The sequence below is a fragment of the Trichosurus vulpecula genome, chromosome 2 (genome assembly GCF_011100635.1).
Source record: "Trichosurus vulpecula isolate mTriVul1 chromosome 2, mTriVul1.pri, whole genome shotgun sequence".
Classification (NCBI taxonomy): domain Eukaryota; kingdom Metazoa; phylum Chordata; class Mammalia; order Diprotodontia; family Phalangeridae; genus Trichosurus; species Trichosurus vulpecula.
In genome coordinates, this window is record NC_050574.1 from 4,930,822 (window position 1) to 4,956,127 (window position 25,306).

The 25,306-nt window shown below is 44.8% G+C and overlaps 1 protein-coding gene across 4 annotated transcripts; it reads right to left on the bottom strand.

The window, feature by feature from the left end:
* Positions 1-226: 226 nt before the first annotated feature.
* LOC118839631 (gastrula zinc finger protein XlCGF57.1-like) lies at positions 227-22,395 on the bottom strand. 4 transcript variants are annotated; one of them, XM_036747126.1, is made up of 6 exons: positions 21,676-22,395; positions 20,668-20,750; positions 18,584-18,710; positions 18,013-18,108; positions 4,460-4,554; positions 227-4,008 (listed from the first exon to the last, which is right to left on the bottom strand). In XM_036747126.1, exons 2-6 carry the CDS (start codon positions 20,716-20,718, stop codon positions 2,497-2,499), a joined length of 1,881 nt encoding a protein of 626 aa, XP_036603021.1. In that variant the 5' UTR covers positions 20,719-20,750; positions 21,676-22,395; the 3' UTR covers positions 227-2,496. The 4 variants fall into 4 exon arrangements, with proteins under 4 accessions (XP_036603021.1, XP_036603023.1, XP_036603022.1 ...); XM_036747128.1 differs by having other exon boundaries at positions 2,219-4,008; positions 22,246-22,295; XM_036747127.1 differs by having other exon boundaries at positions 2,219-4,008; positions 21,828-21,901.
* Between the last annotated feature and the right edge of the window lie 2,911 nt (positions 22,396-25,306).

Sequence of the window (25,306 nt, forward strand, 5' to 3'; positions counted from 1 at the left end):
AGTCATATGTGTGCTTTGGGAAAATCACTTTGGTGAGTAAACCAGTATTGCCAAAGGGGCTCCAACACTAAACAGCTCGGCCATCACCAACCAAAGGGCCTACTCTTCTAATGTAATAGGGAAAAGAAGCATCAAGGGCCTACAGTTTTTCTTTTGTAAATGAAGGGGATAGAAACTCAATAGATTTCAAAACTACGGTTAAAGAAAATCACTTAAACTAAGTAAATAGAAAACACTCCAACAGTTTTATTACAAAGAATTTTTTGGTAATATTGTCATTCAAACAACCCATCACTCTATAAGCTATGTTAACAACATGCCTGTTTTGCCACAGCCATGCCAGTACTTAATTTTGTAACTTTTCAGTATATTTTGCCAATTTCATGGATATTGTAGGGCAAACTTGTGAAATTTGCCTTCTGGTCAGAAAGCATCAAACAGCCCAGAAGTGTGGAGAACCAGATAAAAATGTAACTGGGAAATGTTTAACAAAACAAATAAAAATATAATGCAATAGAGATAATGTCAACTTGTGGTTCTCGGAGGCAATATGCAGGCTGGCAGAGATCAGTTTCTCAGTTTGACACCGTTAGGAAATCTGATGCATTCACTTGAATTCTTTCAATATATTGTTTCCCCATTTGAAAACTGCCCATTCACATAATTTGATAATTTCCCTACTGCAGAATGGCTCACATTGCTGTAGATTTGTCAGATCCTTATCAACTTCTCAGGTCAGACTTTTAGGAGAAGGCTGTGGAGTGGGGAAAGAGCTCTGTCCAGAAATGACTATGATGGAAAAACAGAAGGCATCAGTAAAACTTACTGTAAAGTGTGAATGCACTTATATACATATATCTGAATACTTCAACTTGTTTTTAAAAACCAAGATTTTTAAAATAGTAGTTTAATTGCTATTGATTCTGCAGAGATCACACCAGCAGCCCTATGTGATCTACTACTATGTGAAGACAGTCAATATATCGTAGTGAGGTGGCTCAAAGGAAGATGCCATTACTTTTCTCCCCAAACACCACAAAATCTTATGGCTAATAACTCAGCAACCTTGACTTGCCAGCATTGAACAAATGGCAGGTTGCTGTGATGCTTTTCCATCATTATTAGATCTCTATAGTTCACCTCCAATAGGAATCCATGAACATCATAGATTTCAAGGCAGAAGGTACATAAGAAGTCCTTGAGTTCAGGCCACTCACTTACTTGGGCTCAGAGACAGGGAGTGACTTTCATCCAGTTATACAACTCAGAAGTTTCTGTGGCAGGATTTGAACCCAGGTCTTCCTGACTCCAAGTCCAGCACACTATTCACTACACACTGCCATGGTTATTGAATTGTGGTGGCAGAGGGAAGGGGAGGGAGACCATATTATTCATTTCTAGCCATGTGTAATGTTGCTTTAGACTGTGGGTCTATTTCAAGTGAAAATGGGCAGTCATGACTAATCCCTGTGGGGAGCTTTCCCACCCCTCAGTTCTTCTCCAAAGCCAACCAAAAGACAGAGGGCCCCTTGGAGTAGATTTGAATGTCTTTGCATCCCCTCCCCAAAACATCACAACTCACCCCCAAGGCCAGGGGCTGATCGGTTGTGAGCTCAGCATGTTTATGTGTTTTCTGCCAGTTACCTGCTGCTACTGCACATAACAAGGTATGAAATAAAGCCATTCACTGACTTATCTTCTACATTACAATAAAGTGGGTTTTTTATTGCATAATCTTTTTATTCTGTATTAATTCTCTGACCCTTTCTCTGAAAGTGTTCAACTGGTGCTAAAGGCTTTCTCATATTTAATTGCATTTATGGAGTTTATCAGCAGTCCTTTCTGGCTGAAGATTCCATATTCATTGTTTTAATGTATTTTTTTCTTAAATAAGAGCTCTCTAATATAGTCAAGCATGAGGCATATCTGAAGGGTATCGCATATTTCATTCTGGTCAAAGGCTTAACCTCCAGCATGAATTCTGTTCAGTAAGTTTTCTTCATTCTAGAAAAGCTTTCCTACATTCATTACATAAGTAGTATTTTCTCACAGGATCACAGATTTAGAGTTGGAAGGGACCTCAGAGGCCACTAAGTCCAAATCCCCCATTTTATAGATGAGGAAACTGAGTCTGAGAGAGGTTAAGTAATTTGCACAGTGTCACATAGCTAGGAAATCTCTGAGACAAAATTTAAACTCAAATCTTCCTGACTCCAAGGACAGAACTCTTATTTACTGGACCACCTAGTTGCCTTCTTGGCATTCTCCCCCGTATGAATTCTCATGTTTGATGAGTGATGATCTCCAGCAAAAATTTTCCAAATTCATGACACTCAAAGGGTTTCTCTCAAATGTGAATTCTGATGGTCAGTAAAGTGGTCCTTTCAGGTGAAGCTTTTCTCCATATCTAATGGGTTTCTCTCCAGCACATTTTTCTGAATTTTCTGATGTTCATTAAGCTGAGATTTGTAGTGAAATATTTCCCATTAATTATCCTCAAAGGGTTCCTGTCCAGAATGAATTATCTGATGTACAATAAATGACAGAGTTTCCAAATTCATGGTACTCAAAATGTTTCTCTCCTGTATGAATTTTCTGATGTTTAATAAATGATGACCTCTCACTGAAGTTTTTCCCACATTCTGTACACTCAAAAGATTTTCTTCTAGTATGAGTTCTCTGATGTACAGTAAGCTGAGATCTGTTGTAGTAGGCTTTCCCACATTCATTACACTCAAAGGGTTTCTCTCCTGTATGAATTCTTTGATGTGAAATAAGGGATGACTTCCAGCTGAAGTTTTTCCAACAATCGGTACATTCAAAGGGTTTCTCCCCAGTATGGGTTCTCTGGTGTTTAATAAGTGATGACCTCTGGTTGAAGTTCTTTCCACATTCATTACACTCAAAGGGTTTCTCTCCAGTATGAATTCTCTGATGTGAAATAAGTGATGATCTCAGGCTGAAGTTTTTCCCACATTCTGCACACTCAAAAGGTTTCTCTCCAGTATGAATTCTCTGATGTTCAGTAAAGTGAGATTTGTTATAGAAGGCTTTCCCACATTCAGTGCACTCAAAGGGTTTCTCTCCAGTGTGAATTCTCTGGTGCTGAATAAGTGATGATCTCACAGTGAAATTTTTTCCACATTCAATACACTCAAAGGGTTTCTCACCAGTATGGATTCTCTGGTGTTCAGTAAGTTGTGATCTTCTGTAGAAGGCTTTCCCGCATTCATTACACAAAAAAGTTTTCTCTCCAGTGTGAATTCTCTGGTGTAAAATGAGCTGAGATCTATCATAGAAGGCTCTCCCACATTCATTGCAAGCGAAGGCTTTTTTTCCAGTATGAATGCTCAGATGAGAAGTGAGTGATGATCTTTGGCTAAAGTTTTTCCCACATTCATTACACTCAAAGGGTTTTTCTCCAGTATGGATTCTCTGATGGGAAATAAGGGATGATCTCTGGCTAAAGTTTTTCCCACATTCATTACATTCAAAGGGCTTTTCCCCAGTATGGATTCTCTGATGTGAAATAAGTGATGACTTCAGGCTAAAGTTCTTCCCACATTCCTTACATTCAAAGGGTTTCTCTCCTGTATGAATTCTCTGATGCACAGTAAGCTGAGATTTGTTGTAGAAGGCTTTCCCACATTCAGTACACTCAAAAGGTTTATTGCCAGTGTGAATTCTCTGATGTGAAATAAGGGATGACCTTTGGCTAAAGTTTTTCCCACATTCACTACATTCAAAGAGTTTCTGTTCAGTATAAATTCTGTGATGTGCACCAAGTTTATACTCCCACTGAAAGGCTTTGTCGCATTCATTAGAATTAAAGAGTTCCTTCCCAACATGTGCTTTCTCATGTAGAAGAAAAGCTTTCCCTGATTCATTAAAAAGAGGGAGTTTCTTTTGGCTATGAATGTTCTGATAATCATTAGGGCTTCCCAAATGATGGAAGGCTTTCTCATTTTCTTTAAATTTATAAGGTTCCTCATCAGTATGAATCATTTCCTGTAGAAGAAAGCAAGAATTATTAATGAAGCATCCATTACACTCACAGTTTCTCTTCCAGTATGTATTCTTTAATAGAAAGAAATACTCTTTTTACTTAAGGCCTTCTCTAGTCAATAAGCCTATGAAATGCATGATGGGCTGCATGTTAAGTGAAGGGACTTCTATATTTGTTGGCCTTACAAAGTATCTTACCTAAGGACATTCTATTACAGAAAAACTACTTGCAGCTCTGGCCAAGTGTGTCCTATTTACAATGATTGATCCCAGACTGCAACTTCTCCCAAATGTACTGAATTCAAAGACATTCATCTTATCACAAGTATTTCATGGAGGGAATTTTGACCCATACCTGATGTGACCCATTTCTGTTCATTCCCCATCTGCTGCTTCCCTGAACTGAAATCACATTCCCAGCTTCTCCAAGCACTTTGCCATCCCCAAGACCAACCTCTTGCAGTCTCTCCCGGGAGGATGTTGTCAAGCAAATGGCTTGATGCACAGGCAGGTCCTTGGTGTCATGTCGCTGTTCCTGACAAAGGGACTCTGAAGGAAACCAAAAAGTCAATATTCACTTTTATCTGATCAAGGAAAAAGAGAACTGTTTAACATTTAAAGCGTGAGATTCTGTTCCATCAAGAATGATGATTTAGCTGTAAAACACAGAACACTGATATAGAGGCATTGAAACCACAAGGAGTTAAGGAAGGGTAACAGAGAATGTCGATCATCAGAACTAAGTGAATTACATTCCAATACACTGAAAGCACTGACAGATAGACTTGTTAGTTTTACAATTTTTTTCTATAAGAGATAACATTCTGCAGAAGGATGGGAGGCAGGCCAGATTGGGAAATAAAGGTGATACAAGAACAAAAGACATCAATGATGTCTTAACACTCTTAGAGAGCTCAGCCAAGAACTATCCCTGGTTAATTTCTTTTTAAAGCTAATGAGCAGAATGCCCAACACACACCAGGAACATGACAGTAAAGAGGAGACATCTTTGCTATTTCTGAAGAGACATCTCTTTAGAGATGGCCAACTTAATGACCACTCTTTGTTCCAGGGTTCGATAACTGTGGCATCTATCTAATTTTACAACTGTAAAGACCATGTCTTTCCATCTCTCCCACAAGAAAAAATATGAAAGATTTTATCAAGTGCTTTGGGGAAATCCAGGTAAACTATCTCCAGCATTTCCCTCATATGCTAGGTTAGTAACCTTGTCAAAAAAAAAAAAGAAATATTGGGCTCAGATTAACCATTTCAAAAAAGTTTTATTGAAATCTTTCATTTTTGAATCACCTTAATTTCTGAATTTATTGGAGTAGTAGTAACCGGCATTTTTACGGAACTTTAAGATTAAGACTTTACAAACATCTGACTTTATCCTCACAACCCTGGGGAGTAAATGCTGTCATTATCCTCATTTTACAAATGAGGAAACTGAGGCAGAGGTAACGTGGCTTGCCCAGGGTCACACAGGAAGTGTGCGAGGCTGGATTTGAACTCATACCTCTTAGACTTCAGGTCCCATACTCTGTATGCTGTGGTGCCCCTTAACTGCTGGTTGTATCCCCCTCTCTTACCCAACCAGCCTCCTTATATCAAGAATTAAAAAAGTAGGGAAGGGGAAATACTTCAGCAAAATTAAGCAGTACATCAACAGAGCCCAAGAGCATCTAGCATGATCTGGACAGGTGGCACAATGGGCGGAGCACTGGGTGTGGAGTCAGGGAGACCAGAATTCAAAATCAGCCCCTAATACTTAATGGCCATTTGATCCTGGACAGGTCCCTTAGCTTCCCTGTACAGCATCAGCCCCCACCTCGTAGGATTGTTTCAAGGAACAGATAGGATGGTATTTATAAAGTGCTTTGCAGAAGTTACAGGGCTTTACAAATGTGCACCCCTACTCTTGTTCTTCTTGCTGTTACTGTCACCACTTCCTCTCCAGATGATACTAAACGACTCTTTAGAAATGGGTCCTAGAACTTTTCCAGGAGTCAAAGTCAGGCTCACCAAACTGGAGTCTGGAGATGTTACTCTATCTTTTTTGAAAATTAGGATGGTTGTCCTTCCTCCCTCCACACCATATCTTCTTTTAAATAAAAAAATCTGGCTTTCTATTTAATAGCACCTTATTTTTTCCAATTACATGTAAAGACAATTTTCAACATTCATTTTTGAAAGATTTTGAATTCCAAATTTTTCTCCCTCCCTCCCCTCCTCAAGGTGGCAAGCAATCTGACCTAGGTAATACATATGCGATCATGTAAAACATTTCCACAATAGTCATGTTGTGAAAGAAGAAACAGAACAAAAGGAAAAAAAAACATAAAAAAAGTAAAAAATAGTATGTTTCAATCTGTATTCAGACTCCATCAGTACTTTCTCTGGATTCCAAAATCTTTTGAAATCCTTTGGGACAGTCAAAACTCAGCAGGCATTCCAGGTACCCAAAGCAGCAGCTGCACACAGGTATGGGGAAAATCCAGCCCCCTCGTCCCCCAACCCCAGGACACTTGCCAGCTGTCTCTTGGATCACTCTGGCTGTTAGGCTCCTTTCTGGAAGTCAGTTCTGTGTTCCAGGACTGCAACTGGAGACTAAGAGCCCTCTCTAACTTTCACTGTGGTTGGGACAGTGAGTCACACTGGATGAGGCAAGGATAAGCTGAGATCTTTATTACATGATCTTTTACCTCAAACCCACCCCTGTTCATTTTGTGTGTGTTTGACTCCCCTTTACCTAGTTCAGGTGAGAGTGATGTCATTCTCTGCCTGTTCCCTTCACCCCTTTCTATGTGTAGGTGGGCAGACTGTTCTCCAGCACAGCACTTCCAAATTTCCCTGTTTATGTCATGGGCACCACCACCCTTCCTGTCACTCAGGTTCTCTTACTCCACCTCTTCAAGCAGGGACTAAACCATGTTGTTTTGGCCTCTGTGGTCCTTGTCACTTCGTGTCTTGATCATTACAATGGCCTCCTAATTTCCCCCCTGCTTCAAGTCTCCCTGCTTTAAGTCACCTGCCTTAAGATACCTATGGACACCTGACAAAGCAATTTTCCTCAAATGGAGTCACTGACTTTCCTACCCTCAAATTTCTATGGCTCCCTACTACTGTTGACATCTAAAGGTCTCTAAAACTAGGCCCCAAACTGGTTACCCATTGTCATCATACATTCATTATTCCCCTTCTGCACTCCATGGCTGAGTCAGACTGAACTTGACAGTGCTCCTCATACTCATACAAAAATATGGCTAAAATATCCAAATGTGAGCAGGAATTTAGGATATGAGACAATTCACTCCACAGCACCATGGAGCTAAAGAAAAATGGGCAGATACTGAAAACCAGAGACAATGCAGAGTATAGGAGTGACAGTGACATGCTCATGGTGACAGTGACACTCACTGACCTACTGGTTGATTCATATTAGTTAACTATTTAAAAATGTTTTTGGTCACATTTGAGTTCCAAGCTGTTTCTCTCCCCAGCCACCCCACCTCCCATCTCAAACTTGCACTACAGAAGGTCACTGTTTGACACAGATATATATGTGAAACTGTACAATACATAATTGCATATATTAGCTCTTTCTCTGAAGGTAGAAAGCATTTTCCTTTGTAAGTCCTTTGCAGCTGATTTGAATATTCACACAGCTCATAACTTAGTTACTGATGTTTACTCTTTAAACAATAATGCTGTTACTGTATACAGTGTTCTCTTGATTCTGTTCATTTCACTCTGCATTATTTTATGCAAATCTTCCCATGTTTTTCTAGGATCATCAAGTCATCATTTCTTATAGCACAGTTAATATTCCATCACAATCATAGACCACGACCTATTTCAGTCATTCTCCAATGGATGGGCTTCAATTTCCAGTTCTTTGCCACCACAAAAAAAAGAGCTGCTATAAGTATTTTAAAACATAGAGGTTCTTTTCCTTTTTCCCTAATCACCTTGGGAAACAGATCTAGTAGTGGTGTTACTGGGTCAACGGGTGTAGGCAGTTTTATAACTCTTTGGGCAGAACTCCAGATTGCTCTCTGAAATGGGCGAGTCAGTTCACAGTCCCACCAACAAAGATACAGTGTCCCAAGTTTTCTACATCCCTTCTAACATCTGTTACTTTCTTCTATCATTTTAGCCAATCTTATAAGTATGAAATAGTATCTCAAAGTTGTTTTAATTTGCATATCTCTAATCAATAATGATTTAGAGCATGTTCACATAACTATATACAGCTTTGATTTCTTCCTCCAAAAATTGTCTGTTCACATCCTTTCACCATTTATCAACTGGGGATATTGGGCATCTTTTTTTAAAAAAAGCAATTCAGGTGGAGCCAATGTGGAGGAGTAGAGGAAGCACTCGGCTGAGCTCTACCAACCTTCCCCTAATATAATGCCTCAAACTCTGGAGCAGCAGAGGCAACAAAAGGCTAGGGTGAGACATTTTTCTAGGAGATGGACAGGAGAGGTCTGTGACACAGGAGTGGAAGCCTATCTGGAGCACTGGTGGCAGCAGCACCAGTGATGGGCTGTGGAGACAGTTTCAACAGCAGCTGCAGCAGCAGCTTCCAGAGCTCTCAGCCCAGACAGTAAGAGGGTCAGAAAGAGACTACAGGGAACTTGCTGCTGGCAGTGGCACTGCTGGTGCTGACTGGCAACTCTACCGTTCATACACAGTTCTGGGTCACAGCTCCAAGGCTGAGAGGAGCACTGGCATTTGTGTCTTGAGGGGACCAAGGGCCCTTCCTGGGTTAAAAAACAGAGCACAGATCAGAAGAGCAGTGACAACACCTCTCCCCAAATCACACCCCCTTAGAAGCACTGAAAGAACTAGCTTTGAAAATAGCAGCACAAAATAGCTTGAAGTTTGGAACAGTGCTTCCCACCCTAAGAGAGCAGAGTCCAACTTTTACATAAAGTTCACTCAAGAAAGAAGCTGAAAAAAGGAGCAAATAACTAAAAAAAGAATCTAACAATAAAAATCTGCTATGGTGGCAAGGAAGACCAAGACACAAACTCAGAAGACAACAATGTGAAAACATGTACAAGCAAAGCCTCAAAGAAAACTGAAGTGAACATAAACCCAACAAGAATTCCTGGAAGAGCCAAAGAAAGAGCAAAAAAAACCCCTTGATTTTAAAAATCATGAGTGGTAGAGGAAAACATTTGGAAAAGAAATGAAAGTAAAACAAGAAAATAATGAAGAGAATTAACCACTTGGTAAAAGACACACACACACAAACAATACTGAAGAAAATGACAGAATAGGTCAAACGGAAAAAGAGGCACAAGATCTCACTGAAGAAGCAAATTCCCTAGAAACAATAATTCGGCAAGCAAAAGCTAAACTCTATGAGACATCAAGCTACCTGAGAAGATTTATACGAATTGGAGCAAACTGAAGTGAGCAGAACCAAGAGAACATTATACTCTGTAACATTATATACAGTAATACTGCATTGATGATCAGCTGGGAAACTCTTAGCTACTCAGATCAATACAATGATTCGAAACAATCCTGAAGGACTCATGATAAAAACTGCTATCTACCTCTGAAGAGAACTGATGGAGTCTGAGTGCAAACTGAAGCAATTTTTTCTTTTTCTTAATTTAACTGCCTTTTTTTGGCAACATGGCCATATGGCAATACATTTTGCATGACTTCACGTGTATAACAGATATGATATTGCTTTCCTTTTCAATGGGCGGGGGAAGGGCCAGAGGGAAGGAAAGAATCTGGAACGGAAAATTTTACAAAATTAATGCTAAAATAAAGCATAACTATGAAAATGTTTTTTAAAAAAGATCCATCTACTCAGCTTTCAACATTGACCTAATTAACTGAAAAATTACTAAAAAGAAACTAATTACATTCATATACACTTCTCTCACCAAAACATTAATTTATTATTTAAATGTTTAAATATGCTTCATCATATTTAAAATTCATAGTTTCAAAATAATGTTTATTACATCTTTCTCACATTTTAAAAATTCTTTTTTTGTATATGCTTAACAATTATAATAATAATAGTAATCATAACTAACACATAAGTACTTGCACTTACACACTTTAAAAATATTATTTCATCTGATCCTCACAACACCCCAGCAGGGAGATAACATTAAAATCCACAATTTGTAGCTAAAGATGCACAATAATGATGAACTTCTCGGGGCAACCAAATTTGACATAATTTTCCGTAAGCCCTCATGACTACCAGTATCAAAGGCCTTGGGCAGATCTACAAACATTGTGTACAGACCTCTGTTCTGCATTTCTCCTCGAGCTGTCGGGCAGTAAACACTATTATCAAGCATTCCTTGGCCCTTTCTCCTCGAGCTGTCGGGCAGTAAACACTATATCAAGCATTCCTTGGCCTTTTCTCCTCGAGCAGTCGGGCAGTAAACGCTGTATCAAGCATTCCTTGGCCCTTTCTGAAGCCACACTGACCCTCAGGTAGATGACCATCTTCCAGGTGAAGGACCAGCCCATTAAGGAGGACTCTGGCAAGAATCTTGCCCACAGTGACTAAGAGACAGATCCCCCTCTGTGATTGTCACAGGACAATCTATTCCCTTTACCTTTATAGAGATGGACAATGGAGGCATCCTTGAACTCCTGGGGGATAACCTCCTCTTGCCATCTGACCTGGAAAATGTCAGTCAGCTTTTCTATGAGCAATGGACCTCCTACCTTGTAAATCTCAGCAGGAGTAGAATCGGCACCAGGTGCTTTGCCGAACGAAAGGAGCCTAATGGTATTCGAAACCTCTTCTTCAGTTGGAAACATGGCTGAAGAGGGACCGACCTCAACAGGTACACAGTCAGGGGCTTCAGCATTGATTGATGGTGGTCTGTCAAGAACGCTATGGAAGTGTTCAGCCCATGTCTCCAGGACCACGTCCTTATTACTGATCAATGCGGCTCCTTCAGCACTGAGTAGCTGAGATGCACCAGGGCACCATGAAAGCGACTGGGATTGTTACTATCAACATAAAACTGAATTTCGTCTGCCTTCTTACTGAGCCAAGAATCTTCCATCTCTCTAAGCTTTGCTTCTACTTAACCTCTTTTTTTTTTGGAGGGGGGAAGGCAAGGCAGTTGGGGTTAAGTGACTTGCCCAAAGTCACACAGCTAGTTAAATGTGTCGAGTGTCTGAGGCTGGATTTGAACTCAGGTCCTCCTGACTCCAGGGCCTGTACTCTACTCACTGCACCTCATAGTTGCCCGTTGTACTTTACTTTTGATGGAATTAAATGCTGCCTTCTTAGAGATGGATGAACTATCCTGCTCGCAAACCCTGTGGAATAACTGACCCAGCAAAGCTGCGTCTAATCCTACAGTGGAAAAAATGGACCTTTAACGAGAGAGAGGACTTCTCAACATTCCTGATGAAAAGACCAGAGCTGAGGAGAACCTCTAAACTTCACACGAGTGAAGAAACAGAAAAAAAAGTAAACAGAATAAGTGACTAAACAAGGGTAAACTGCCTGTGTTCACACATGGGAGGTTATGCACGTGTCCCTCCTGAACCCCGACATCACCGGAGCTAGAGAGGGGTCCAACTAGACAAAGCCTGGGAGGGTTCTGCAATGCCCTGATGATCTTAACAGCAGAATGGAAAGAGAGGGAAAAGGGAACACCCTGTGAGAGGAGGAGAGAAGGGAAGGCTACGGAAAATGATCTCACATAATCAGGGCATATAAGCAGAAGTCTACACAAACAAGGAGAAAGGAGAGTGGGGGAGATTAGCTCACACCTAAGACTAACTGTCATCCAAACTGGTAAAAGGAGAAAAGGAGACATACACACACACAAAGCTGGGCAAAGAAATACATTTATAATTATAATAGTAACAACAGATACTATTTCTATAGTGCCTACTGGGTGCCAGGCACTATGCTAAGCATTTTACAAATATTTCATTTGATCCTAAGAATCCCAGAAAGTAGATGCCAATTTACAATTGAGGAAACTGAGGCAAACAGAGGTTAAGTGACTTGCCCATGGCCACGTAGGATGTGTCTGAGGCCATGTTTGAACTTAGATCCTCCTGACTCCAGACACAACCTGGCCAACAGCTATCTCATACTCAAAGGAAAAACAAAAGGCAAAGTGGAGAAAGAAGAAGGGGGAATTAGAGGGAGGACAGATTACAGGAGTGATTAGTCCTGAACAAAACAAACTCTAACTGAGTTTGTGCAAAAATATAGATAGCAGCTCTTGGCATTTTAAGCTAAACTAGAGACCATTATCTAAACTCTGAATTCATGCTTAATCCCAATCCCACAATTTTGGGTTGTTTCTGAACTCCACAAAAAATACAAAGCCTTTGTCTAAAAAGAAAGAGTTTCAATTAGCAGTACTACTTGTCAAGATTAATTAATATTCTAATAAGATATCTCTAAAACAGAGTACTAAAGTTTTTCTTCCAGACTATTAACAACAATATAAAAGACTGCTCAAAATTACTAATAATAACTGTATATGAAAACAACTCTGAAGTTTTACCTCATACTCAAAAAAATGGCAAAGAGAAATAGCATTAGAAGGATCAGAGGACATAGTTGGGGGAGCAGCGTAAAACTGGCCCATCGATCTTTGGAAGAAATTTAAAATGATCTCTTTGACCCAGAGTTCTTTTTTTTTTAATTCTTTTTTTCCTGATCTATATCTTTCTTTTTAATTTTTTAGATTTTTTATCTTTAGTTTACAACACTCAGTTCCACAAGTTTTTGAGTTCCAAACTTTCTTCCCCTCCCTCCCCTCCTCCCCCCTCCTCAAGATGGCATGGAATCCAATATATTTTCTACGTATACCTTCACATTAAATTTATTTACACAATAGTCAAGTTGTAAAGAAGAATTATGACCAATGGAATGAATCATGTTGACCCAGAGTTCTAACTATCAGCCACATGTCCCAAGGACACCAGAAGGGCAGAAACAAAGCTCCCAGACAGACCAAAGTCTTCCTAAGAGCATCTTAAACCAGAATCACAGTAAGTATCCGACAGCTGGGGAATGACTATCCAAAGTTTGGTCCATGAATCTAATAGAAGATTGCCAGACTTTTGCCCCTTGCCAGCCTTCTCTCTCCCTTTGGCAAGTGAGTCGGATGTTTACCGAAGGCCTTTCTGTACCGCCTTGGTCTCCTTGTGGCAACCAATGGACCTCAGTTAAACTTCTGGATCTCATGGCAGCCGTCCATTTCCCTTTGCGATTTTCAAGTATTCATTTTAATAGTTCACAGTTAGGTTTTTTTAAGTCGGATGGCTTATCTTTTCAATCACTGCTCTTTCCCCTTTTTTACTAATTCTGTTGTTATCTCTGATGAGTCAGCGGTCTGACTACACACTGACAGCAACTCACAGATAACTCCTACATCAATAACGTGTCTTTTTCTCTCTGTTAAAACAGAATCAATTTTTAGTGGTCTCTCCCATGAAACAGGGGCAAAGCAAGAGTGTCCCTTGTCACTACCACTGTTTGATGGAGCATTAGAAATGCTGGCTATAACAATAAGATAAGAAAAGACAACTGAGGACGGGAGGTGGGACAGCACACAGAGCGCTGGGCCTGGTATCAGGAAGACCTGAGTTCCAATCCAGCTTTAGACTCTTATTAAACGAGTGGTCCTGGGCAAGTCACTTAATCTTTGGTCCCACTTTCTCACCCGGGGTGTTGTAAGGACAAAATGAGATCGCATTTGTAAAGAGCTCTGCGAACCTTAAGGCGCTGTGTGAATGCCAAGTATTGTCACTGGGTAATAAGGATAAGCCAAGAGGAAACACAGTTCTCACTTCTCGCGGATGCCATGATGGTGCGCTTAGAGATCTCTCAAGAATCAACTAAAAATCAGTCAAAACAACGATTTCAGCCAAGTCGTTAGACACAGAACAAACCCACACAGATCATCGGCCTTCCTGTGCATGACCGACAAAACCCGGCAGGGAGAGACAGAAAGAGAAAATCCACTTCAAATAACTACAGAATGTATGTAACATGTGGGAATCTACCCCTCACCCTGAGATACCGTAATAGCTATAATAATGGCTCACCTTTACATAATATTGTAAGATTTGCTAAGCATTTTACATTTATACTGCTAACCCATTTGACAGATGAGAACATGGAGGCAGACAAGAGAGCCAGGGTCCTACAGCTAGCAAGTGTCTGAGGCTGGATTTGAACTCAAGTCTTCCTGACACCAGCCCAGCTCCCTATCCACTGCACCACACACAGGAACTAAATGAATACAACTACAAAAAGCTGTTTGCAGACATACAACCTAGGTAATCAGAGAAATTTTAATTGTTTGGAGTCTGAGCCGATATAACACAAATAACAATGCTACCTAAATTAATTTACTCACTCAGTGTCATTCAAATCAAACTATGGAAGAATTACCTTATAGAGCTAGAAAAAAAAATAATAAAACTCATCCAGAAAAACAAAAAGTAAAAAACCTCAAAAGAAAAACGAAAAAAAAAACTGGGAAAGAAGGGGGTGTTGTAGTACCGGATCACAACCTATACCATAAAGGACTAATTAATAAATACAGGGGCTGGCCTGTGGAACAGATTAGAGAAGCAAACACAGTGTTCAATAAACCCAAAGACCCCAGGCTCACTCTGACAAAGTCTATCGGCAGAACTGGACAGCAGTCTGGCAGAAATTAGGTTTAGACCAACACCTCACGCCACAATCCAAAGGCATACATGATTTACATTAATAAAACAAAATCCACACCCTAAACAAATTAGAGGAGCATGGAAGAAAATACCTTTCTGATCTATTGCAAGGAACGAGCATCTACTATGTGCCAAGCACTGTGATGAGGACTTTACAAATATGATCTCATTTATCTCCACAACAATCCTGGGATGTCCATGTTTCTATGGGGGGGGAAGAATTTGTGATCAAACAAGGGATAGGGAGGATCACAAGACAAAATGGATAATTTTGATGGCATAAAATGAAAAAGGTTTTGCATAAATAAACCCAAGGTAGCTAATATTAGAAGGAAAATAGTTAACTTGAGGGAGAAAAAAGCCTTTGCAGCAAGTTGCTCTGATAAAGGCCTAACTTGCAAGCTGTACAAGGAAGTGATTCAAATTTATAAAATAAAAGCCATTCACCAATTGATAAATGGTTAAAAGCTATGAACAGGCAGTTTGTCAAGGCAGAAATCTAAGCTACCTACAACTCTATGATGAATGGCTCCAAATCACTAATAATTTGAGAAACATAAATTAAGACAACTCTGAGGTTTCCTTCTTGCACCCATCAGATCGGCAATGTCAGCGAAAGTGGAAAATGACAAATGGTGGCAAGGCTGTGGCAAAACAGGCACACTGGGGCTCTACCAGTGGAGCTGTCTGGCTATTCCCCAAAATAATTTAGAGTAGGCTCCCAAAGTTACTTAACTATACATACCCTTGACCCAGCAGTACTACAAGGTATGTGTCCCAAAAAAATCAAAGAAAAAGATTCTTGTGTATGGAAATATTTGTAGCAGCTCTTTTTGTAGTAGCCAAAAATTGGAAACGAAGGAAGTCACCATCAGGTGAGGAATGGTTGGGCCAATGATCATATGCGAACATAACAGAGCACCTTTGTGCCAAAAGAATAGCGCAGGGGATGGTTTCAGAGATCTCTGGGACAATCTGGATAAACTCACACAGAGGGAGGGAGCAGGGCCTGGACGGTTTAAAAGGCCAATGTTCAGACTTAAGAACACTATCCATGTAACGACCCATTCTAGCTCTGGCCCATTTCCCCAGGATCGGTGAGGAAGCACGCTGTCCACCTCCTGACAGACAGATAAAATGAGACACACGTTTTTGGAGGTGGTCAGCATGGGATTCTGTCTGGCTTGGCTATCCATATTTGTGACTAGGGTTTGGCTTGTTTTGGTTTTTTCTTTCTCAGTGGGGAACACGTAGGGATGGTGGTGAGAAGGAAAGAGAATAAATATACATTAATTGAAAATAAAATCATTTTTAAAAGATACACTCCATTTCACTTTTCAGATATTATTTGGAGCTTGCCATGGCTCGGCGCCTTCTGAGTCTTTTCCTGAAGAAAGCCTTCATGACATAGAGGCACGGGGCACTTCTGTGCCACCTGCAAAGCTTCGGCCCCTTTCCTTCCTGAGTTCTTTTCAGAGTTAATAAACTAGCACTGATTAAGCACCTCCTATGTCCCAGGCACCATGCTAAGTGCTGGGGATAGAAAGAGAAGGGAAAAAATCAGTCCTTTCTCTCAGGAGGCCACATGCAAACACCTCTGTACAAACAAAATACAGACAGCAGTTAATAATCAACAGGATTAATAATCCTGTTAATTATTTATAATTATAATAATTAATAATCAACAGGAGGTAATCAACAGAGGGAAGGCATTGGAATTAAGGGGAGATGGAGAAGACTTCCTGAAGAATATGGGATTTTAGCTGGGACTTTAAGGAAGCCAGAGAGATCCACTGTCAGGCAGAGGAGGGAGAATGTTCCAGATATGGGAAACAGCCAGGGAAAACACTGGGAGCCCTGAGATGGAGGGTCTTGTTTGTGGAACAACAAAAGGCTACAGTCATCCCTGGGCAGGTTAGGGGAGCTTTTCCTTTGATGGCCCAGAGGATTAAGCTCAACCATCGATGCAGTTTCCTGGTGGCAGAGGGGAGTGCAGGAGACATTCCTGACTTCTCCCTGGCCTGCAGCACATGTCTTTCATTGTGTCACCAAGGTCAAGGCTGAGATCAGGGCTACATCCTGGCTGGACATGCCTTCCATGACATGGCCAAGTAAAACCCCATCTTGTTCACTGGGAAAGCTCACAAGTCTCTCATTTCATTCCCATTCTATACCTGAACCATCTGAGAACTGGTCTGAGGCAGGCCGTTTACCCCCTCACCTATTTCTGACTTTGCACTGAAGTAGCAGATTATCAGAATCCAATGATGTAAATGGAAGAGTTTTATCAAGGTCTCTGGAGGATTCCTTAAACCCTTAATACTAGGCAACAGAGAGTGCTCAGAAAAACTGCCAATTTTGACAACAGCCTACCTCTGCCACTGGGCTTAGGACAACCCCAACCCCACCAATTCCTTTGCTTGCTTCTCAAAGGAAAACCTGTGAGCCAAGGTTCCACCGAGTCAAGGGGCTCAGGTTGGAAGGAAACGCCCTTTCTGAGGGCAAAGTGAATTAGCCTGCCTGGACTCAAGGCAAGAGGGTGTGCTTTTAAAAATGCTCTCTCAAGGGAATGGGAAGGACAAGAGGAGAAGAGAATGGGGTGTGCCCCTTATCTTAAGGACTGCTACACCAGTTGTAGCAGACCCATGAAGGACACCAGTGGAGAAACAGTCACAGGGAGGACCACAGCATCAGGAGATGAGAAAGCCACAAGATGAGCTCAGGTCCAACTGAAGCTATGATCCCAGGGGCAGCAGGACCAGGAGGCCAGACCATGGAGGCCAGCCTCCAATGGGATACAAATGGCCTCATGCAGTAAGGCCAACACCCCCAAACTCCTGCTCTGCTTTCCTTCTTTCCATCATATCTGGCCAACCCATCCCATCCCATTCTTGTCAATATTGTACAAAGGAAGAGCTTAGGAATTATATAACTAGGTTGGGGAAAGTAAGTGAATTCCTATGGTTCCCTCTGGATCACGGATCAGTTCTTAACCTAGGATCCCAGACTGCCAAGGGCTCCATGGCAAATGTCAGAAGGGAACTTCCCTAAGACACATCAGAGACAGATGGGACTGCGGTTCCTTCGGTTTATCCTCACATGGCATGATCCTGATGTCTGAAGAATTTTAAATGATTGTTATAAACAGACAGTTCTCAAGAGAAGAAGCACAAAGATCCAGCATCCCCCAGAAAGCTTGTTTCAGCCCATCCCCCCAAAGGTGGTGCCACGGGAGTTACCGCTCACCACAACTCCCATATGCCCACCTACCCGCCACCTACTGACCTGGGTCAGGGTCTCTTGGGACCTCTCCCTCGAGCATCCACGGAGCGCCTCCTTTCTCCAATCGGGAGATCACAGAGGGTTTCAAAACTGGAAGCCCTGACCATGGAAAAAGAAAGGGAGAAGTTCTGGAGACAGAAAACCACCTGGTGGTCCCCTTCTCTCTGAGGAAAAGAAGGCCCCTTTATAGGAATGGAGCCCAGATCTAATTGGGACTCAGAGGGACCACTGATTCACTCACTTCCCTCTCTGCCAAGAGGAAAGGACCTTCTCACATCTTGGGACTGAACAAGAACCTTTGACCTGGGGAGATAGAGAGTTGGGAAGCTGGAGCTTCAAGGCCAGGACCATGAAGGGGCAGGACACCCACCCACAAAAGGCCAAGATCTTTCCCTTAGGCACAGAGAGCAGAAACAGCTTCCCAGATCTTCCCCCAGTAATGGGCTGGACTTCATTGCTGCAGAGAAACCCCAGCTCAGGAGAGCTCATGTAGCACCTGCTGGTGTTTGCTAAGTAAGAAGCAGAGTCACCCCGGTGACCAGAGCCCAGCCCAAGGGAGACGGGGTGTCCTTACCCAGGGAAACGAGGTTCTCAAAGGTCTCCAGCATCACCTCCCTGTACAGGGCCCTCTGAGCAGGGGCAAGGTGGCTCCACTCCTCCCAGGTGAAGTACACGGCCACATCCCAGAATGTCACCGATTCCTGGAACGTCCAACACACCTCTTCTTACCCGGGGACCTTCCTCTCCCGGGTCCTGGGGGCACAGGGTACTGGGAGGAGGAAACCCGGGGAGAGCTTCTCATGGGGGAGAGTCTGAAGCTTTCCATGGAAAGCATTTGCTAATTCCCTTCCAATAAACAGCCCAAGCCTCATTTTGTACTAGATTTCCAGGCATGGAGATGGTTGTCCTTTACTGCTCTACTTAACTGAACCCAGAAAGACCTTCCTCCAAACGAGGGCCCAGCTAATCCTGCCCTTCGGTCCAAAAGCCCAAATGAACACAATCAACACCAGTGGCCACCATCTTCTGGTCAGGAACCCAACAGGAGCACCATTCAGATGTGAGTGCTGACGTTTCTGTTCATTAGAATACTTTCTAATCAGTGGTAGCCTAGCAAGCAACCACTCTCCATCACTGCTCACCATGTTCTGGGGAGATTTACTTAAAAAACCAGAGTGAGGAAACTGATACACAAGGTTTCCTTGTCTCCAGTCAAGAATGAGCGTCTCTCTGCCTGTCATCTGTCTGTCTGTCTCTCCCCCGCTCCCCACCAGAGAACACTGCTGCCCAAGCACTCTGGGCCTGGAATAACCTCCCCCCACCACCTTGCCCCCCCCACCCCCACATGCATGGTAGGAAGGGACAAAGGTGACGCCTCCACAGAAGCCCAGAAGGGCCGAAGGCAGCGGCAAGAAGGCGGACGCCACGGCAGTGACGGTGACTGCAGGAGGACAGGAGCACAGCACAGTCAGACATCAACGTTGGGAAATTCCAAAGAATGAACACGGCCCGAGACAGGAGGAAAGGCCTACCCAGCACCTTGGCAGGGGAGGGCAGAGTGGGGGCCATGCAGGGGGAGCACCCATGGACGTCTGGTGGACACATCAATCAGAGATGCTGGTTTTCTTCTTCTTCCTTTTTTGTCTTTGGGATGGCTCCCAGAAGGGGGGATGGCAAAGAGGAGGGTCTGGCAGGAACGCACAATTTAGGGGCCTAATGGAAGTTCAAATTAAGAACCAGGGAAACCAGGCAGACAGTGACTCCTACAATGGGAATGGAGAGTGTTGGAATAGGGAAACTGAGGCCATGCACCTCATAATTTAGAAATTATAAAACGTCCAGGGAGCACCCACTGTGGCTCTGGGGGTCAGCGTGGGGGGATGGGACAGGTTTCCTGGTTCAAATGCATCTGTGCTGTGATGCACTTAAAAGAAGGCATCATCAGACTAGGCAGAGAGGGAGGCAGAAAGGGCACTACAGAAATCTGGAATAAGGTGGATAGAGGGAGGGAAGGAAGCATGGATACAGCACCTACTGTGTGCCAAAGCTAAATGCTTTACAATTATTATCTCACTTATTCATCCATCCATCCATCCATCCATCCAACCTTTCACTCATTCATCCACCCATTCATTCATTCATCCATTCATTCACTCATTCACCTAGCCATTCATTCACCTAGCCATTCATTCATTCACCTAGCCATTCATTCATTCATCCCTTCACTCACTCATTCATCCATTCATTCACTCACTCATTCATCAATCGTCATTCATTCATCCATTCATTCATCAATCGTCATTCATCCATCCATTCATTCATCCACTCATTTATCCATCCATTCATTCATCTATCTGTTCATTGAGTCATAGTTGAACAAAACCATTAACTGCTAACATTTTTTGTTGTTCAGTCGTGTCTGACTCTCTGTGACCCCATTGGCGCTTTCTTGGCAAAGACACTGGAGTGGTTGCCATTTCCTTCTCAGCTCATTTTACAGTTGAGGAAACTGAGGCAGATAGAGGAGGAAGCGACCTGCCCCGCCAGCCTTCCCAAGGTGACTGGGGCAGCAGAACAAAGGGAGAGGACAGACTGAAGACCACTGGGGATGGGGGGGGGGGGCCCACAGAGGAGGGGCCGTGGAGGCCCTGACCTCACCTGGGGCCCAGTGGTCTGCAGAGTCCTGGCTTTGGCCTCTTCCTCCTCCATGCTGGCAGAAGGTCAGCCCAGGGAAGGCAGGGCTGCAGTGGGACACAGAGGAAGATGGAGGGTGAATGGTCAAGTCCTGTCCAATGAAGGCCCCATGAAGCCAAGCTTACCCCTCCCCCCCGTTGGTCCCAGGGAAAACACTCCTCCTCTCCACCTCCGGGCCTTTGCCCAGGTGGTCCCCGGTGCCTGGAACCCCTGCCCTCCACGTGGCCTTTCCTGAGAGCCCCTCCCCACTGGGGCTGGGCTTAGGTACACAGTAGGTGCTTTCTGAATCCCTGCTGGGGGTACCGTGTGGTGCAGTGGTGATGGGAGGAGGGGGAGCCCATCTTCCCCTCTGGTGTCAGCTCCCCGTGGCTGAGGAGCGGCCGGGCCATGATAGCCTGCCACCCCGCCCCCAACAGTGCCTGGCACACAGTAGGTACTTCATAAAAGTTCTTTGGCTCCGCAGTAACTGACCGCGGTTCAAGTCCCCTCTCCTCACACCTGCTGCGTCTGGATCCTGGGGAAGTCACCAAAGAAGCTCACCCAGAACAGAGGGCTCTGGGATGGCATCTCAGGTGTGGGGGACGGCGGGGGCAAAGGCTCAGTGGCAGGAGATGAAGGGGCCCCAGAGGATCCAGGGCCACCTGGGCTCAGGGACCGAAGCCTGGTGGGGGAAGGGAATCTGGTCAAAGGGAAACAGAGGCCCAAGGAAAAAGTGGGAGGGGCCTTCCCCAGATATCACTCTCCAGGTGGGGCGGGGCGTGTCCGGCCACCCCTCCCACCGGGCCTCCCGGCTCCGCCCACGGCAGCCCCGGGCTCTGAGCTACGGCTCCCCCTCGCGGTCCAAGAGGAGCCAGGGAAGGTTCTGGAGCAAGGTGGGGGACCAGGACAGGCCCCGCCTTCCAGCGGCCCCTCCCACAAGGCACCGCGCCCACGTTTCCTCCCACCCTATCACCTGTCCCGGACCGCACTCACCTCCCTACGCTCCCAGGACTTCCGCGGCCTCCAGCGGGGCTGCCGCTGCTCTCAGGCCGTGAGAGCCTAGGACGCATGCGCATTTACCTCCCCCACGGAAGCCTGACCCCACGCACTGAGCCTGCGCGCACGGAGCGCCTGAACTACACTACCCAGAATGCAATGGGCGCCGTGGGCCCCCGTGGGAAATGGAGCCTGGTCACAGCATGATGACAGCAGAACGGAGGCCCACGTGGACTATGCTGGGACCGCCATCCTGAGCGGCGTGTGCGGAAGCCTCCCCGCTCACTCGGGCGCTCCTTATGTAAAACGGCCGCAAGGTAGGAGGGCAGAACGGGAGGGGCCATAGCCCTGCGCATGCTCCTTCTGCGACTAGTCCCAGAACCGATCGGAGTAAGACAACACGGCAAGGAATCCTGGGAAATGCAGTTCGCCCTACTCCGTCCCTTCTAACCCCAGAAATGGCTGAGGCCTGGGAGCGAGGCGCGGACTCGCTCCATGGACCGCCATCGGTGTCGCCTCTTCCACCCCGGCCAGGTGGAAAGGAGAGGTCGCCCTCGATGAACTCACACTCCGGCCCCGGAGGCTAAGTCATGGCTCTTCCGATCACTGAGAGTCCCTGCCCCGCTCCGCCAGCGAGTGCCCTCTGGGGGCGGGGCTAGCTGAGAGCAGCGGCTGGGGCTCTGCCCAAAGAGGACGCCACTCCAAGGCCCCGCCCCCCAGGGAGCCGGCGTATCTTCCTGCTAGAGCCAATCAGCTTTGACCTCCCGCTTCCTCAGCAGCCACGCCCTCGTTGGGCGGGGCGTGGACATTGAGAGCTCCTCCCAGAGCCTCCATATAAGGAGGGGCCTTGCCGGGCCTTGCCAGGCCTCATTTCCCACGTGGCTGCAGAGCTGCGTTGGTGTCTCCAGACTGGGCTCCTTCCTTATCTAGCCTGTCCTCCTTGTGTTCTTTCGCTGCTGGCCTGGAGGCGCCCTGAGGGCAGGGGTCTGTGTTGGCAAGCAAAATGGGCTCCTTAGCACTTAGTTCAACAAGTGCCCTTGAAGAGTTTGGCTTTTGTTCGCTTTGAGTAATTGAGTGTATTTCATTGAGCCTAAGTGCTGAGCCCCAGGCCCTAACCCCTATTAGGTGTAAAACCTAACTAAGGTGGGGCCCAAGGTGGGTCTAACTCCGGGGAGGGCCTAGTTTACATGTCTGGGCCAGCAGAGGCTCTTAGACCAGGTGGGTTTAAGTCTGCCTCTTTGTGACGATTCTAGGTCACATGGGTGAGTCGCATGTGTGACACCCCCTGATGCTGAAAAAGATATAAAACCAGGGGTTGGCCTATTCTTCCTTGGAGCTCATTCCCGCAGCCGCGGTGGCGCGCGCGCAACTCTGGGCCAGCCCTTGTTCTGAGCTCCCGGGCTGAACCTAGATGTTGGTAACTATGAATCTGTATTTGGTCTGTCTGTTGATGTTTGTAATTTGCTCTGAAGTTCAGTGTGCTGGCTTTTCCCCCTGAACTAAGTGAATGATACTTGTGTGCTGGATTAAAGTAAACTTGTCAACCGCTTCACCTTGCTTTCCTTAGTTAAGCAGATCAAAAGAACCTGTGCTGTTGGCAGCTTTCTGGGTGCTGGCTGTGGGTGGATCTTACACCCCCACAGAAGCTGCTAGACGGATTGTGGAAACAGGGTCCCAGCACCTAGGACAGCGCCTGGCACTAGTGGGCATGAAGAAGTATGCCCTCATTGACTTGGAATGGGCCCAGGCAGCTCCCAAACCAGTCCTCTCTGAGATTCGTTAAGGCCAGGAAGCTCAGGACCCTGTTTTCGTACGTCCTTATTCTGGTGTTTCTGTGCATGAGGATTCTGGGGGACAGAGCAAGGCTTTGGGAACCTGCCTCGCTTAGGTCCTGTCCTGGTCAAGTGAAGACATGGCCCTCTGAGGTCACTGGTCCTCTTGCAAATGAAAGATGAGCAAGGCACCTGCTGCATGTCAGTCATTAGGGGTGCAAAGGCAGAAAAAGGGAAACAGCCCACATTCTGATGGGCAACAGGCATCTATTAGGCGCCAACTGCATGCCAGGCAATGCTCTAAGTGCTGGAAATTCAAGTCAGCCCCTCACCTCGAGGAGCTCACAGTCCAATAGGGGAGACAAGGTGTATACAACCACGTACATATTAGTACATACCAATAATGCGAAGTAGCCTAGTGCTGGGCCTTGAGTCAGGAAGACCTGAGTTCAAATGTGACCTCAGACAATTACTAGCTATGTGACCCTGGGCAAGTCACATAACCCTGTTTGCCTCAGTTTCCTCATGTGTAAAATGAGCTGGAGAACTACTCCAGTATCTTGGCCAAGAAAACCCCAAATGGGGTCACGAAGAGTCAGACCCACCTGAAATGACTGAACAGCAACAGGAAAGACTTCCTGTAGAAAGTGGGATTTTAGCTGAGACTTGAAGGAAGCCAGGGAAGCCAAGGTGCAGAGGTAAGGAGGAAGAGCCAGGCATGGGCAATGGCCAGAGAGCTTGTTCATGGACCAACCAGGAGTCTAGTATCAGCAGACCGAAGAGTATGTGGGGGCAGCAGGGTGCAAGAAGACTAGAAAGGGAGGAGGGGTTCAGTTAGGAAGAGCTCTGAAAGCCACACAGCACTTTAAACTTGATCATGAAGGCAATAGGGAGCCACTGAATTTACTGAATGAGGGAGACATGGTTGGAGCTGTGTTTTAACAAAACCATTTTGACCAGTTGAGTGGGGGATGAACTGGACTGGGGAGAGACTTGAGAGACAAGGAACAGACTATTCAATATTCCAGGCATGAAGTGACGAGGGCCTGAACCAGAGTGGGGGCAATGTTAGAGGACAGAAAGAGGCATGGAAAGAGGAGAGCGTTTTACAGAAAGAGAGATGACTGAGAGTGAGGAGGAGTCCAACATGACACCAAGAGTGAGAGCAGGAATGCCTGGAAGAGTGCTGGTACATTCAATAATAATAGGAAAGTTAGGAAGAGGGGAGGGTTAGGAGGGAAGAGGATGAGTTCCATTTTAGACGGGTTAAGTTAAAGATGTCTATGAGATGTCTGGTTCAAGAAGTCCAGTGGGCAATTGGAAGCATGAGACTAAATTAGGTCAGGAAAGACGTTAGGCCTGGACAAGGAGAGAGCAATGTCACTAAAACCCTTTGAGGAGAGAATATTCAGCAGGAGCGAGTGATCGACAGTGTCCAAGCCTGCAGAGAGGTCAGAGAGAATGAGGATTGAGAAACCAAGAGATCATTAGTAACTCTGGAGAGAGGAGTCTTGGTGGAATGAGAAGATCTGAAGCTAGATTGGAAAGAGTTAAGAGAGTGAGAAGAGGGAACGTGGAGGTTCTGGTTGTAGATGGCCTTTTTGAGTTTAAAGGGCAGAAGAGATAAGGGAAAACAGCAGGAATGGAGGGATCGAGCAAAGATTATCTGAAGATGGAGAAGACATGGGTGTGCTTGTAGGTGGTTCAGAAGCCACCAGTAGACAAAGAGAGGTTGATAAGTGAGAGAATTGGGATGACAGAAGGGAAACAACCTTCTGGAAAAGATGGAGGGAATGGGGTCACTTGTGCATGGGGAGGGATTAGTTTGGCAAGAAGGAAGGCCACCTCTTCATGTG